Consider the following 17,360-nt stretch of genomic DNA (forward strand, 5'->3'; position numbering starts at 1 on the left):
TCATCAAGTATTAAGTACTTAGAGATAAGTCTGACAAAATATCTAAAGATTTTTATGCTCTATAGTTTTCTATGCTGCAAAACATAATGAGAGAAGTTAGAGACCTAAGTAAATGAGGACAGTTCTGTATTTAGATTAGAAGACTTAATGTTGTCGTTGCTTGCAAAGTCTGTATATGTAACTCAAACCCAGTGAAAATTTCAGCAATGTTTTTTGCAGAAAATTGGCTTTGGTTCTAAAATTCATATGAAGATACAAATATAAGGTAGTGAACTATGGAAAAGAAAAAGTTGGAGAACTGATACTACCTGCTTAAAATGCTTATGCTAAAGATACTCTCAGTAACACAGTGAGATAATTTCATAAAATTGGCAAATTAGTAGAGCAGAATAAAGAAAAGCATAAATATAAAATTTAAACTAATGGAACATATAAGAGAAAAATCTTGGTTCTTGGAAGCTAAGCATGCTCAGGCATGGTTAGTATTGGATAGGTGGCTGCCTGGAAATACTGGGTGCTGTGGCCTTAAAAAAAAAATAGATACTGTTAGAAGAATAAAAAGACAAACCTCATCCTGAAAGAAAAATCATATGTACCTGTTGAAGGACTTTTGTCTGAAATATAATAGTTCAGAAACTTGTAACTAGAAAATAATTTAGAAATGGGTAAAAATATCTATACCATTACATAATATAGATGATATTCAGATGAATAGATAAGTGCATAAAAAGATATTCATAATTTGTCATTGGGAAATGTAGATTAAACTGGAATGACACAGTAATATATTCCTATTACAATTTGTTGCTGAGAATGTTCTGTTCAAAATATAAAACTTTCCTAAAAATTTTGGAAAATAATTAGGCAGTTTATTTAAAAGCTAAACATGGACCTAATGTCTGTTGTGACATAGGTATTGCACTCAGATACTCACCCAAGATAAGTGAAATCATATCCACATAAAGCCTTGTACATAGTACATACAGCATTCTTATTTGTGATACCAAAAACTAGAAACAGTCCAAATGCCCATCTTCAAGAGACTTGATGACGAGCTGTGGCATATTCATACAATAGAAGGGCAATAGAAAGAATGAACTATTGATCTCTGTAGCAACAAATGAATCTCAAAATGACTTTGTTTAGCTGGGCATCACGGTGTATTCCTGAGGCTGAAAGAAGAGGATTATGAGTTTTAGATTAGCTTGGGCTATTATAATAACATCCTTTCTCAAGTAGTAATAATTAGTCTTATAGTAGTGAGTAAAAGAAGCCAGATAAAAGTCCAAAAAGTTGGCTCAGTGGATAAAAAGCACATGCCACATAAGCATGATGACCAGAGTTCAGATCCTTAGAATCCACAAAAAAACAGTTGTTGTTGTAGGCATCTATGATCCCAGCAGACCTACTATGAGAAGGAAGGTGAAGATACAATATGGGAATCTACCAGAAGTTTGCAGGCCAGGTAGCCTGGCAAATGGAGAGGTGAAAAGGAGCAGCCCTGCCCCAAGTGAGGTTGAAGATGCAGACCAACTCCCAAAAGTAAGTTGTCTTCTAGCCGGGTGTGGTGGCACATGCCTTTATTCCTAGCACTCAGGAGACAAAGGTAGGAGGATCACCTTGAGATCTAGGCCACCCTGAGACTACAAAGTGAATTTCAGGTCCTCCTGGGCTAGAGCAAGACCCTACCTCAAAAAAAAAAAAGCAAAAACTTCTGACCTCCACATATGCACCACGGTCTGAACAGGCACAGGCACACGCGTGTGCACACATACACACGTGGATGAGCAAGAACCAAAAAAGTAAGTATGTTTGATATGATTCTATGTATATAAAAGTTTAAGAATATGAAGTAATAGGGATTAAAGAAAGCAGAACAATGGTTTCTTGTGAACAGGAAAGTGCAAATGATTTCAAAGGACCTTCAGAGAATTTGGGAGTTCTAGGTATATTAATTTTGTGGTGATGGTGTCATGGATTGTGTTTGTGTATATGTGTACCTGTATTCAGTACAATATTTAAATTGACTATTTTAAATATACATAGTTTACTGTGCTAGCTATATTGCACTAAAACTTAAACACATTAAAATGCTGCTATACTGCCAACAGAATGGCTAGATAAAGGGACACTAAATTTTGCCAGCAACATGAAGCAAGTAAGTTTCTTTCCTAATATAAGTAGAAATAACATCATACAGACACTTTGCAAAAAGTCGTGATGGTTGCTTTTTAATTAATTGCATACCTGCTCATGCAGTCAGGTTCGCATTGTGGGCAGAAATCACCTGACCAAGAGCAGCTTTGGGGAAAAAAGGGTTTATTTTGGCTTACAGACTTAAGGAGAAGCTCCATGATGGCATGAGCAGAGGGTGGACCTCACTCCCTGGCCAACATAAGGTGGACAATAGCAACAGTAGAATGTTCCAAACACTCATCAGGGAAAACTGGTTATAATACCCATAAGCCTGCCTCCATCAATAGAGTGCCTCCAGGAGGCATTAGTTCACAAATCTTGGTCAGCTGGGAACCTAGCATTCAGAACACCTAAGTTTATGGGGTACACCTGAATGAAACCACCACACCTACCTGTGACCTAGCAACTCCACTGCTAAGTATTTACCCAAGAGAAATGAAAACCTGTGTATAATAGACAGACATGGCTATTTATTCATAACAGCTTTAAAATATCCTAAAACTGGAAGTACCCCAGACACCCATCAATAGGATTGTGAATAGTTAAACTCTTGTATGTTCTTATATTGGAATGTGACTTGGCAACAAAAAGGTGTACTCCTGATAACACACAATTTGCATGAACATGCCAAAAACATGGCTTACATAAAGTTAAAGAATCCTTCAATATGGGTTGTTTACCATGTTCTGTCACCTGTATTCTTGGCTTTGCATTTCTGAATAATTGGGTGATAGAATCTCTAGGCTTACAAAGTATCTGTTGTCCTTTCTCAAATCTTATTTCCTACAGTTTTTCTGTATGGCAGATACTAAATAATGAAAGCTGACCTTGTGCTTATTTTTAGTTTATATTGTAACAATTGAACTTTAAAACTACAGCATGTGTATGGTGGCATACACATTTAATCCCAGCACTTGGTAGGTAGAGGATAATCGCCATGAGTTCGAGGCCACCCTGAGACTCCATAGTGAATTGCAGGTCAGCCTGGGCTAGAGTGAAACCCTACCTTCAAAAACAACCAAACAACAACAACAAAAAGCTACACCATGTAAAGCTGACAATGGGGAGATGTGAAGGCTGTATTTGGGGCTTCCCAAGTGGACTTTGTGACTGACTTTTCCACTCTTGTATACTTTGAGAAAGCTTTTCTCGCCAGCACCTGGAAGATACAATGTGAAGATATGATGGCGCTGTCAGATATCTTTGGTTTTGTTACATGGTCTGGTGTTGCATAAGTAAGACCATCAACTCACAGAATGTGAGGCAAAGTTTTATTGGATAAAAAAGAAAGAAAAGGAAAGTCTGGTATATCAGGTCTGCACCACAGATTCTCAGAGTGAAGCCCTGAACAGTGAACTGTTCTAGTGTCAGTTTTTATAGAAAAAGAAAGAGGATGGGAGTTAAGCCATAAATCACAATTCACATATGACAGTTACAGCCATAAAAGTAAAAAAAGGAACTTGCAAATAGGTCTGATGCTCAGTTATAAGAAGCGCCTGGGTGGTGCGAGGTAGGCCTTTGACCAGGAATGCTGCTTATCTTAAGGAGTTTGCTCAACAACCCAGGCCCCAGAAAATGCTACAGCAGAGCCTCCTGTTTGTCAGCTATCCCCATTTGCTTAAAGAAGTATTCCATTCCATTCTTTTATGAGCTCCTACAAGGAAGTGACTTCTATTTTTCTCTAAGCAAGGTATAAAGAAATGTAGAGAAATATAAAATTTTGCTCACTTTACAGTTTCACAGACAGTATGTCATTCATTCCTACTACCACCCCATGTGACTCTATTGTAGCTTAGTTAAGAGTCCTATGAAATAATTGAATTATTTGAAAACTTAAAAAAAATAGAAATTAACGGAGGCCCAGGTAGATAGGCAGTTCATGTAGGAATATTGTACATTCTCTAAGTATAAGTATTGTTAAAGCAAGCCCTCATGAGGCTGGGAAGACGGTTACTTGGTAAAGGCACTTGCTTGTGAAGCCTGCCGGCCCAGGTTTAATTCCCCAGTATCCATGTAAAGCTAGATGCACAAGTGGTGAATGAGTCTGGAGTTCATAGTAGGAGGAGGCCCTGATACACACATACTCACTCTCTTTCTGTCTGCCACTTTCTTTGTCTTCTTCTCTCTCAAATAATAAATTTTTTTCTTTTTGTTTTAATTGACAACTTCTATACTTACAGACAATAAACCATAATAATTCCTCCCATTCCCACTTCCCCCTTCACAGCTCTACTCTCCATCATATCCCCTCCCTCTTTCTTATTAGTCTCTCTTTTATTTTGATGTCATCGTCTTTTTCTCCTTATTATAAGGGTCTTGTGAAGGTATTAGTAGGCACTGCGATGTCATGGATATCCAGGCCAATTTCTAGCTGTACAGTTGGATTATAAGGAGTGATACCCTTCCTTTGGCTCTTACATTCTTTCTGCCACCTTTTCCACAATGGACCCTGAACCTGGGAGGGTGTGATAGAGATGTTTCAGTGCTAGGCACTCCTCTGTCACTTTTTTCAGCAGTATGTTGCCTTTTGGGTCATCCCAGTGGTCATCGCCATTTGAAAAGAGAAGCTTCTCTAACTAGAAGTAAGAGTAGCATTAATATAGGAATATGAACATTAAGTGTAGTGTTTTCCAGGCAGTTTGGTAAAAATAATACATGTATTTAGCTAGACAAGAACAGGTTTTATACCCCTGAGGCTCATGACCTCCCTTACCATAAGCTTGTGTTTTTTTTGTTTTTTGTTTTTTAATTTTTTATTTATTTATTTGAGAGTGACAGACACAGAGAGAAAGACGGATAGAGGGAGAGAGAGAGAATGGGCGCGCCAGGGCTTCCAGCCTCTGCAAACGAACTCCAGACACGTGTGCCCCCTCGTGCATCTGGCTAACGTGGGACCTGGGGAACCGAGCCTCGAACCGGGGTCCTTAGGCTTCACAGGCAAGCGCTTAACCGCTAAGCCATCTCTCCAGCCCTGTTTTTTTATTTTAATTTTTTTTATTGACAACTTCCATAATCGTAGACAGTATTCCATGGTAATTCCCACCCCCGCCACTTTCCGCTTTGAAACTCCACTCTTATATACTCTCCCCCCTCAATCAGTCTCTCTTATTTTGATGCCATGATCTTTATCCTCTTATTATGGTGGTCTTGTGTAGGTAGTGTCAGGCACGGCAAAGTCATGGATATCCAGGCTATTTTGTGTCTGGATGAGCACATTGTAAGGAGTCCTACCCTTCCTTTCGCTCTTATATTCCACCACCTTTTCCACAATGGACCCTGAGCCTTGGAAGGTGTGATAGAGATATTGCAGTGCTGAGCACTCCTCTGTCACTTCTTTTCAGCACCATGGTGCCTTCAGAATCATCCCAAGGTCACTGCCATGTGAAAAGGAAGTCTTCTCTAACCAAAAATGAGAGTAGCATTAATATATGGATATTAACATTAAGAGAAGTTCTCACTGGGAAGTGTGGTGAGCATAGTATATATTTAGCCAGACAGCAGCAGACATTACACCCTTAGAGCTCATGACTACCCCTGTTGTAGGTTTTCACTATTAGGGATATATTTTTGTTGTCTGGTCTGGTGTTGGAGAAGTAAGACCATCAACTCCTAGAGTGTGAGGCAAAGTGTTATTGGGTTAAAAAAAAAAAGAAAAGAAAAGAAAATTTAAAAAAAAAAAGAAAGAAATGAAAGTCTGGTATTCCATATCTGTGCCCCAGAGGTCGGGGGTGGAGGGACAGGCAACAGCCTGAACTGTTCAGAGTGGTCAGCTTTTATTGAAAATAATCCCATTATGTTAGGGGGAAAAAACAGGATGGGAGTTAAGCCATAAATCACAATTTACATGTGGCAGTTACAGCCATAAAAGTAAAAAAGGACCTTGTAAACAGATCTATTGGTCAGTTACAGGAAGCGCCACCTGGAGGTGCTAGGTAGGACTGTGACCAGGAGTCCTGACCAGGAGTCCTGCTTGTCATAAGGAGTTTGCTCAACAATGCAGGCCCCAGGCAATGCTATTCATCCCAGCAGAGCCTCCTGTTTACCTGCCATTAGCAGAGCCTCCTACAAGGAAGTGACTTTTGTATTTCTTTAGGCTAGGTAGAAAGAAATGTAGAAAAATACAGTTTTGCTCTCTTTACATGCCCTCTTATGGAGCAGGCCAATTAGAGAGCAGTTGGTTTCCTCCATAACAGACATGCCACTATTGCACCTGTTGGCTCATTTGGCCTGGCTGGCCAAAATAAATATTTTTATGATAAAAAAGCAAGCCCATACACTTTTATTGATCCATTTGTTAATTTTTTTCAGCTTATACTGAGTTTTTTAACTAGACACCACTTCATTACAGAACTTACAGTCTAGCAAGTCATGTAATGCAGAATGTTAAATGATTACACAGTAGTGTGAATAAACAGTGGTGTTGGGACACACAGAATGAAGGTCCTTTTACAGCTTTATCTAAAAGGTGATCAAAGAAACCTTATTCACAGAGGCAAATTCTGATCTGAGGTCTAAATAGCAATGGGCCAGCAAAACATCTGAAAGGATTGTGTCACTATGTCATCTACAGTGCTTAGTACACAGTAGTGACTTCATGTATGTTTTAATTCCTTGCACAGTTATCTCTTTACACACCTTTGAGGTTTCTTGTTCTGCTGCTACTAGCTCTGGCTCTCTAGCACTTACTAGAATCTTAAGAACCTCCATGGTCTCAGCATAACTAGTACTAGTTCTCCAGCTATGTCTGTGATTGGTTTTGAAACTCTGATCTTAAATTTTCACTGATCTAGTTAAAAGGAGTTAAAAGGTATATATATACGAGCATATTATAAGTACAAACTGATTGGTGTGTTATTCATTGACTAACGTGCTTGGTTCCAATACTGGCTTAGTACATCTTTGCTCTCCACCTCCTACTCCAAATAAACTTGGTAAAATGGGAGGGAAGTGAGTATTGAAAGTAATGTTAAAATTTGAGTCTTCTACATAGTCATTAGTAGTATAGTTGTTATAAAATAGTGAACCAAGACACAGACCTCTAGTCACAGTACTCGGAAAGCAGAAGTAGGGAGATTTCTGTGAGTGTGAGGCCAGCCTGAAACTACATAGTGAATTCAAGATCATTCTGGCTAGAGCAAGACCTTACCTCAATAAAGAAAGAAAAAAAAAAAATCTAACAGAATAGATTCTTTAGAGGCAGCTAGGGAGAAGCAGTGATAGACATTATACCTGGGTAAGGCAGGAATTGAATGAAGAAAAATTTGGTTAGCCATAACTAACCAGTTATACAACGCTTTCTGATAAGTTTGAGGGAAGTATGTCATGTCAGGGGCTTTGGATCTATAAAAAGTTTGGAACAACCACTGAAGAATGTTGGGGGCGGCTGGAGAGATTGCTTAGTGGTTTAGGCATTTGCCTGCCAAGCCAAAGGACCCAGGTTTGATTTTCCAGGACCCACATAAGCCAGATGCACAAGGGGGCATATGCATCTGGAGTTTGCTTGCAGTGGCTAAAGGCCCTGGCACGCCTATTCTCTCTCTTTCTTCCTCTTTCTCAAATAACTAAAAATATATATATTTTTAAAAGTATGTGGGGGGGTGACAAAGACACATTAACAAAATTATTGACACATGAAAAGTTTTCAAAATGGCATCTATATATAATATACTCAGATTTTTCTTAACACTCTTAGAGTGCACTGGAAGTTCATCTGCGCATGTGACCATCTTAAATGGGGATAGAATATACAGTATCATACCTGTCCCCAAGGATAATTGTGTAAGCAGTAAGTAAATGTGCTAATTTCGATAGATAAATAATATGTAAATTCTATTACGTGCCTTATGGCTTATCAAAAATATTGTTTGCTAGCAAAAAAAAAAAAAAAAACATTTTTTCTGAGCTAGTCAAAAAAATCTCAGATTTTCTAAAGTCACATAGAAATAACACTGCATCTACAGGTGGTTAACTTTTCATCAACATAGTAATTGAAAAGAAGTCCAGTTATGACATTTTCATACATATGTATGATTTATTTCACTCATTCACTCATACAATCCTGTTACTTGCTGATTCCTTCCTCTGCCAAACAGACACCACTCTACTTTCATTTCTTTTTTCTTTTTATATTTAAAGTATGCATATAAGAGAAAACATACTATTTGTCTTTCTGAGTCTGGTTTATTTTGCTTAACACCATAATTTCTAATTCCATCCATTTACCTATAAATGGAGTAAATTCATTTTTATGGCTAAAGAAAACTCCATTGAATCCCCCTTTGTTTAATTTCAAGAGACTGCATGTCAAGTATCAAGTGAAAACTTAGTTCTAAAATATTGGGAAAAAAATTCAGTCTCACTTGAACATTTCTAAAGTGTAGCTCGAGAGATGGCTTAGCCGTTAAGACACTTGCTTGCAAAGCCTAAGGGCCTAGGTTCAACTCCCTGGAACTCACATAAGCCAGATGCACATGGTGGCACATGATTCTGGAGTTTATTTATAGTGGCTAGAGGCCCCAACACATCCATTCTCTCTCTCTCATAAATTAATAAATAAATAAATAATAAAAGAAAATTTTTAGAAGTATTTGAGAGTTTGGTTTGGTGATAGCACGCCTTTAATTATAAAAGTATATGAAATTTGGAGATACTCACCTACTATACCGGATCTCAGCCAACACATGCAGTGTTTTTTACCACAGTGAGAATCATATGCTGTGTAATAGCATGCTGCACACATAGGAGTAAATGTAGAAGGAACTAAAACATCCTTATTGTTGCCCTTTGTAACTTACTATGCTTTGGTTTGCTGTTTTTTGAGGCAGAGTCTCACTCTAGCCCTGGCTGTCCTGAAACTCTTTAGCCCAGGCTGGCATCAAACTTACAATGATCCTCTTGCCTCAACATCCCAAATGTTGCAATTAAAGTCATTCACCACCACACCCAGTTTATTCTTTTTTTAAATTTTCTTCATAATCTGCTAAACTGTTGCACAACTCCCAAACTGCACTTTGAAAAAAAAAGCTGGTTAATATTTCAAAGGCCGGACTGGAGAAATGGCTCAGTGGTTTAGGCACTTTCCTGCAAAGCCTAATGAGTTCCCACATAAAGCCAGATGCACAAGGTGACACACGTGTCTGGAGTTTGTTTGCAGTGGCTAGGAGTTCCAGTGTGCCCATTTTTTCTCTCTTTCTCTCTCTCTCTAAATAAAGTAGTTTTTAAAGATTTCAAAGACTACAAAATAGTTTTTACATAGTATAAATTTTCAATACTGTGGGGGAGTTTGTATGTGTACATGTGTGGTGCGTGTGTGCATATCTGTATGTGTGCATGTGGATGTATGTGTAAGGAAGCCAAAGGTAATGTCAGACGTCTCTTCACTCTTCCACCTTTTTTTTGAGAATGGTTCTCACTGAAACTAGAGCTCACCAATTGAGCTAGATTAGCTGACCAGAAAGTCCCAGAGACCCTCCTGTCTCTTCCTCCTCAGCTCTGTGATTACAGGCCTGTGTTGCTGCACCTTGCCTTTTTACCTTTGAGACCTGGGGATGGAACTCGAGTCCTCATGCTTGTGTGGCAAGCACTTTACCAACTGAACCATCTCCCCAGCCTTTATTTTTTAACTGTAGCCACTGGCTTACATCATTTTTCTCTTGTATTAATCAGGTCTCGACGTGGTTTTTCACCACCTTTTCTGTCTCAGGACTGAAGGATAAAGTCCACCATGTGGACAGCTTGCACCAGCTGTTTTCTGCTATATCACCCGAGCAGATCGACTTTCCTCCTTTTGTCCTGGAATATGATGCCAGGGTAAGTACCAGTTCTCCCTCACTTTTTAGTTTGTATCTATCCTATAGAGCAGCAACTATGAGGACAATATCCTGGCATTACAAGATACTCTTGATGTAGATGAATGTGTTTTAGTAAGTTTTGTGATTATCATTTAGCATTCTTTCCTCACTGTAACCTTAGGAAAAAAGTCTTTGTCCTGGAGAGTTTTTCCCATATCATTGAGAGATTTTCCTGCTATGAATTTACAGCCTTTCCTCCATTTTATGGTTAGTTTCTGTAATATCTGAGACAGCCTAGTTTTCTTGAGACTGAAGGATATTCAGTTACTTATACAGCCAGAATTGACCATTGTCTACTTTGAGCATGAAAATCAGGTAGCCAGGATTGAGGAAATGGCTGAGCAGGCATGAATGCTTGCTGCACATATATGAGAATTTGATAATCCCCAGCACCTCTATAAAAAGCCAGTCATAGCCACACATGCCTGTAACTCAACACTGAGGGGCATGGAGACAGAGGTTTGCTAGGGCTACTTGATCAGCCAGTCTAACCAAAAGGGAACCCCAGGTTTAGGGGAGACCGTCTCAGGGACATAACGCACAGCAGTGATAGAGGAAGACACCTGATATCTTTCTCTTGCCTCATTCCATGTGCACTTAGAGCATACGTTTGTACACATGTGTATACCACAAACTCAACACATACTAACACACTCAACAAAAATAGATAGACAACCTATTGTAGTCTTTACCCTAAGTTTTCTTTTCTAAAAACTTGAGTAACTTTTAATATTTATTTGAGAGAGACATTATAGATGTGCTGGGCTTCCTGTTACTGTAAGCAAGTTGTAGGTGCATGTACTACTTTATACATGTAGCTTTCCACAGCCATCAGGCTTTATAAACAAATACTTTTAACCACTGAGTCATCTCACCAGTCCATTAGTAATGGCTTTTTGGTTTTGTTTGTTTGTTTGTTTTGATTTTTCGAGGTAGGGCTGTAGCCCAGGCTGACCTTGAATTCATTATTTAGCCTCAGGATGGCCTTGAACTCAAGGCAGTCCTCCTACCTCTACCTCCCAAGTGCTGGCATTAAAGATGTGAGCCACCACACCTGGCTGTAGTTATGTTTTTAAGAGCATCTTCCAGTATTGACATTTTCATTATTTGTAAGGACCTTTGTCAATCATTACTTCAGCACTAATCAAAGGATTACTCTTGAATTTCATGAAAGTTCTAATCCTTTGTAATTTATAAAGAAATAACATGTTGTTTAACTGTTGCTAATTACATATCTTTATGAACCTGAGAACATTTTTGAAAGTAATATTGTTTGAAATAAATATCATGCAACATGCTGTATACAGTCAAATAAAAATAACATTTCTCTAACTGCAGCTCTGATTTCTGTTCCCCTTATGTGAGGATATATGTGTTTGATGTTTCTTAATCAAAAGAAATATAGTTGGAGCAGCTGAATCATAGAACAAAGACCACTGAATATACGGGATGGGAAAAAACTATATATTTACAGAAGATTGCTGGAGCAAAAAGTGATCTTGCTGTCATGACTTGGAACCATGCTCTCAGGGCTTGAATAGAATAGAATGTGGAAGACAGTCAAGAACACTGGATGCTCAAAATCTGAGGACAGTTCTGTCCTGAACTGGATTTAAATCTATTTTCTGGAAAATAAGGAAACCTAACTCCACACTCATGCTTGGGTTTGTTCTGTTTGGGTGTTTTTCTTAGCTTTGTTATGTTTTTGAATATCAGATACAAGCATAAGTGCTATCAAAAGAAATATAACTTCCAGGCTAGTGATTGGTCTCTGGTACTTCCTCTCAGTGCCTATACTACTTTTCTAAAATTGTCATGTTAGACCATCTAAGTATGAAGAACAAAGAAAGGCATAAAAGTGGAGAGAAAAACTAAGAAGGTAAGAAATGTTGATGGGCGGGCACATCCTGCACTGCAAGGGAGAGCTGCCATTGTGTTCCTGGGCAGAACATGCAAATAACATGACCAGAGTCTGTCAGTGATGTTAGGACTATAGCCAGGCAGTGCTAGTGATGGCAGCATGGATTTGAAGGGTAGAAATAAGTAGAAATACACATTTTAGGGCTGGAGAGATGATCTTGTAGGTAAAGTGCTCGTTGTGCAGATGAGGACTAGAGATTGGATCCCTAGTGCCAGGTAGGTGCTCAGTAGTCGATGGCCTTTATTTCCAGCACTAGGCAGTGACAGAGTACCCAGGGCTAAGTGGGTGAGCATCAGGTTCACTAAGAGATTCAGACTCAGTAAATAGAGTAGAGAGCAATTCATGAAGATACCTGATGTCAATCTCTAGCTTCCACATGCATGTGCACATTTAACTGTTCATGTGTGCCTGTGCACATACCACACAAAATAGGGAAAAAAAAAACAACTGGTCATTCTAAGAAATAAAATCTGTAGCATTTGGAGATTAAGCAGCCATTAGTGATGAATCAAAATAACTTGCTTTTTGTGACTGGCATTACCATTACCTCAGAGATGTATTATGAGGAAAAGTTATGAGGGACTTGGGGACTTCTGCCTGGCATGGTGGCACACGCCTTTAATCCCAGCACTTGGGAGGCAGAGGTAGGAGGATCACCATGAATGAGTTCGAGGCTACCCTGAGACTCCATAGTGAATTCCAGTACAGCCTGGACTAGAGTGAAACCCTACCTTGGGGCGGGGGGGGGGGGAAGCAGCTTCTGAGATTTATGTCACATGGCAAAGCAACATTTTTCTAAGTTTAAAAAGGACCTTTGAAGATAGGTGAAAGGTACTTTTTTTCTAGATCCAAATAATACTGAGGCCACTTGCAGAAAGAACAGAGCTAGTCAGCAATCTTGTGAATAAAATCGAAGAGTATGCAATTTTAGCTGACAAGAATTCTTCAAATTCTGTTTGCTTCCATAATTAGAGAAAATAGGTGATTGCTCAACAGTCTCTATTTAGTGTCATCACATACTATATGCACTTCTTAGTTTGCCATATCAATGTAGATCTGAGAAAATACCACAGTACAACAGACTAGAGAATGAGTTAAGGTCAGACAGAGAAGTACTCATTTTCAAGTGACCTGCAGAATAGATTTCCCTTTGAGAGTGTGTTCTCTAAGTCTCACTTTAGAAAAGTAGGATTGTTTAGTGGCACAACTTGACAGGAGTGCTAAAATGCAAAAAATGGAAAAGGTTGTGTTTTTCCAAGTTTCCAGAAATATAGACAATTCTGTACTTGTCTCCCCTCCCCCCCACCACCCATACCTGGTCAAGTTTATTATTAGAAAGTGAATTTTCTTAGATGTCTTTTGTCCTGGCTGTGGTGCTAGGATCAATTCTTATTCAAAGCATGTGCTCCAAATACAAGTTCCTGACTCATTATCTCTGAGATCCTATCACATTGCCTACCATGTTCAGGGCCATGGGGGATTATTGTCCATTAAAACTGGAAGGGAAATATACCATGAAGTGATCCTCAATTTTCATTCCTAACTATTGCCTTATGTTAAAGCTAAGCATTTTGTGATTGTGGCTTACTGAAAAATAAGTTGTTTTCCAAAGATATACTTTTCTCAGAAATGAGAATCCAGGGCAGGAAGGGTGGCTTAGCAGTTAAGGCACTTGCCTGCAAAGCCAAAGTACCCAGGTTCAAGTCCCTAGGACCCACTTAAGCCAGATGCACAAGGTGGTACATGCACCTGGAGTTGCAGCTGAAGGCCCCAATGCATTTTCTCTCTCTCATAAATAAAATAAGCAAAAAGAAGAAGAAGAAGAAGGAGGAGGAGGAGGAGGGGGAGGGGGAGGAGGAGGAGGAGGGGGAGGAGGAGGAGAAGGAGAAGAAAAGAAAGAAACAAGAATCCAGTCTTAAGTCTTATAAATCTCATCTCGGATCTTCCTCCTACCATGAAGCTATCTGGTTTGTTTGGTTTATATATATATATATATATATATATATATATATATATATATATATATATATATATTTTTCTTTTAGTTAAAATTTCCCAAAGCAGAGGCCAAAAACTTCCCCTTACATTAGTTTGTTGTTTTCTACATTTGGCATTAAAGTTCTGGCATTAAATTCTCCGCCTTGGGGCTGGACAGATGGCTTAGTGGGTAAGGAAGACATGTACCTGTGAAGCCTAAGGACCTAGGTTCGATTCTTCAGGTCCCACATAAGCCAAATACACAATAGCAGCACATACGTCTGGAGTTTGTTTGCAGTGGCTAGATTCCCTGGCATGCCATTCTCCCTCTTATTCTCTGTCTCTAATAAATAAATAAAGAATCTGGGTGTGGTGGTGGACGCCTTTAATCCCAGCACTCGGGAGTGAGAGGTAGGAGGATCACCATAAGTTCAAGGCCACCTTAGACTACGTAGTGAATTCCAGGTCAGCCTGAGCTACAGCGAGACCCTACCTTGAAAAAATAAATAAAATTCTCCATCTTGGCATGGTGCTAAATTCCCCAAAAACCATAATTGTGACTAGTCTTGCCACTCAAACATGTTATAAAAACTCATTTCTTGCCAAAACAGTTATAGTTACTAAACTCTTCACAGATAATTTTTGTTGTTGCATAACTTTACTAACACTCGGGACAGTCTAGAAGGAATCTTTCTAAATTCAACTTCTGCTAGCTTACTAGCTAGGTGACTGTAGGTGAATTATACATGCTGCTGTGTCCTCCTCATTTTCCTCTTCAGTACAACAAGACTATTCCTTACTCCAGGAAATTAATTGGGCATTTAAAGGGATAGTGAAAAAAGGGTAGTTTATAGAAAATTCAATCCATGGTGTGTTATGACACCTGTTATCCTCTTGTTGCTTGTCTCTGCTCTACACCAACTCTGGGGCAGGCCAGCAGAGCTGTGCTTGTGACTGGTCTTTATACTGCCACACATAGACCACATTTGACATGCAGTATCCATTTGTTGAGTCTCTTTCACATTGCCAGATAAACTAGTCCTGCTATTTAATATTCTTATCTCTTTTATTCTTTCCACAGGAAAATGGGCCTTACTATACGTCTTATCCCCCATCACCAGATTTGTGACCTTCCATCTTGCAGTGCTTCTTGATTCCAAGGATGCTATTTCCACTACAACTGCTACCTACTGAAGCGATGTTCATTGTTGCTGTACAGATCCAGAGAGCTTTTTGTCCCCACCTCTCTGGTATTTTTTTATTGACTATATATTTTCTTGCACATAAGCAATCTAAAATTGGTAGGCCACACTGAACTGCACACATTTTAAATTTGTATATTTGTATCAAATTGAAGTGCTCATTTTTAGAGTGTTACTAGAAATTGGGGATCAACTTTTAAGTATCTTCAGTTTCTCAAAGTACTATGAATTCTCCGTTACACAGGCCACCAACATTGTTCATATCTTCTTTTAATCATTGCACGCTTCCTTTGTATATTTAAGTGTTGCCCAAAATATATAGAACCAGTGTATGCTGACTGGATGCACTGTTTGCTTCAGACCCTGGTGTTAATGCCGTTTAATACAGATGACCTGGTTATGATGCAAGACAACTGTTCAGGGCCAAGAATGTAGAAATGTGTCTGATCAAAAACACAGAAATCATTGGCAAAGCAAAGAACTTGCAGTTTTCCTGCAGAGACTTAAGTACTAAGCCTCATTGGATTATGTGATATGTCACAATTGCCACTCTTCTGATCTTAACAGTGTAGGGAAATAAGATTGCCTTCAATCCTTTTCCCATAGTCAGTGTTTTGGTCTCTTTGTTCAAAAGAAAGCAGGTGCTAGCACTCCTAACTGATGATCATTTCTCAAGATTCCACCCCTGAGCCTTAGAGACTGTGCTGACTTCAGGGGCACGCGTAGTATATGCGCTCAGTGTCATGAGTTACCTGCATTGATGATACACAAATCCAAGGACCTGGTACTTAGGTTTGTCCAGACCGCTTTTGCCACTCAGCCCATATCTGTGCCTTAGCTTGTTTCTTAGAGGAAATTAGAATTTTGCTACTCACCTCACAGGGGTATCATAAAGATAGCATTCAGAAAGAGCTTACGTATCTCTGGATGCAAAAGGCTAGGAGAGTTTAGTGTGGGGGTCAGTTAGTTTTCAAGGGAAAACAGAATAAAAATAAGGAAATGCTGCATGGCACTCCTCCAGTCCTTTGTCACTTTTTGAGTGTGTTGGGTTTTTTTGAAGGGAGAGATATGAAGAGCAAAATCCCAATCCTGATCACCTTTGTCTGCTGCTTTGTTCTGAATTTCCTCTATCCCTTTCCTCCTTAGTGCTCCCCTTTAACCTGAGACACCTGTTACCCATTTTAAACATTTCATACTCAGTTATGGACAAAGCATTATCATTTCCGTGTGAGTGTCTGTATTTCTTTGGATTACAACATCCACCCAACACCAGCTCCTCACCCTATCACATTCATTTTCACTTCAGAGAAGAAAAAGTAGAATCCGTCTGCTCTTACTTAAAGACTATAAAGAGATAGTGAAAAGCAAGCTTATTAGTGATTCCAAGTCCCATTCCCCAACTACTTCTTGAGAGGAGGAAGTAAAAACCTTCTTGTCATTTAGGATAGAGCAATTGCCCTAAAATTATTTTAACCCCATCTTTTTACATATATATATATAAACAAGAATTACTTCATGTTTCTTATGTTTTGCATGTATTAGACACACTTCTCTTGTCAGGTATCCAGGCCACTTGTGTATTACATATGCTTACATGATAAGGGCTGCCTGGTATGTTTTATAGATCATCTGCTCTGGGTAGCCAGTCAGATGTCAGTGTTAAAGTTACTCCAAAACAGTTAATTCCTTTAACTCCTTGAGTTTGAAAGTTCCAGGATTTTAACTTCATCTTCTCCAGTCAACTGTTGGATCAATTACTGAGGTGCCTTTCTCATTAGGAGCAGCTCTAAAAGTACACTCACATCTCTTGTGAATGCTGGATGTAGCTACCTTGACGTAATCTAGCCAAACCCTTTGCACTAAGAATACTGGAAACTGCAGGCCACTCTGCCATCTGAAAGCAAGAAAACTGGTATTTTGCAGCGTTTGTTTTTTTTTTCACTTTTGTCTACGTTTGAGGCACATGTCATTGTATAGCCTAGGTTAGCCTTGAACTCATAGTCCTTCAGCCTAAACCTCCAGAATGTTAGGATTACAAGCCATAACACCATGCTATATACAGTTTTTTATAGGCAATTGATTTGAATGGATACTTCTTTCCTTGATTCATACCAGCAGGAATTTACACATGCACCAGGTGGTAAAGGTGGTACAAGACTAAAGTAATCTGTAAATCATTCTTAGAGTAGAAACAGTGACCTTGATATTGAGGGA

The 17,360-nt window shown here is 39.0% G+C and overlaps 1 protein-coding gene across 4 annotated transcripts in view; it reads left to right on the plus strand.

Moving 5' to 3' along the window:
• The window catches only part of Gdap2 (ganglioside induced differentiation associated protein 2), a 101,502-nt gene extending 86,013 nt beyond the window's left edge, over positions 1-15,489 (plus strand). For all 4 annotated transcript variants that reach the window (XM_004667513.2, XM_045138323.1, XM_045138324.1 and 1 more), the window contains 2 exons: positions 9,862-10,005; positions 15,026-15,489. In XM_004667513.2, the coding sequence (XP_004667570.1) occupies positions 9,862-10,005; positions 15,026-15,073 (192 nt within the window). In that variant the 3' untranslated portion in view covers positions 15,074-15,489. The remainder of the gene's footprint in view (positions 1-9,861; positions 10,006-15,025) is intronic.
• Positions 15,490-17,360: the final 1,871 nt, after the last annotated feature.

This window comes from Jaculus jaculus, chromosome 19 (genome assembly GCF_020740685.1).
Source record: "Jaculus jaculus isolate mJacJac1 chromosome 19, mJacJac1.mat.Y.cur, whole genome shotgun sequence".
NCBI lineage: Eukaryota > Metazoa > Chordata > Mammalia > Rodentia > Dipodidae > Jaculus > Jaculus jaculus.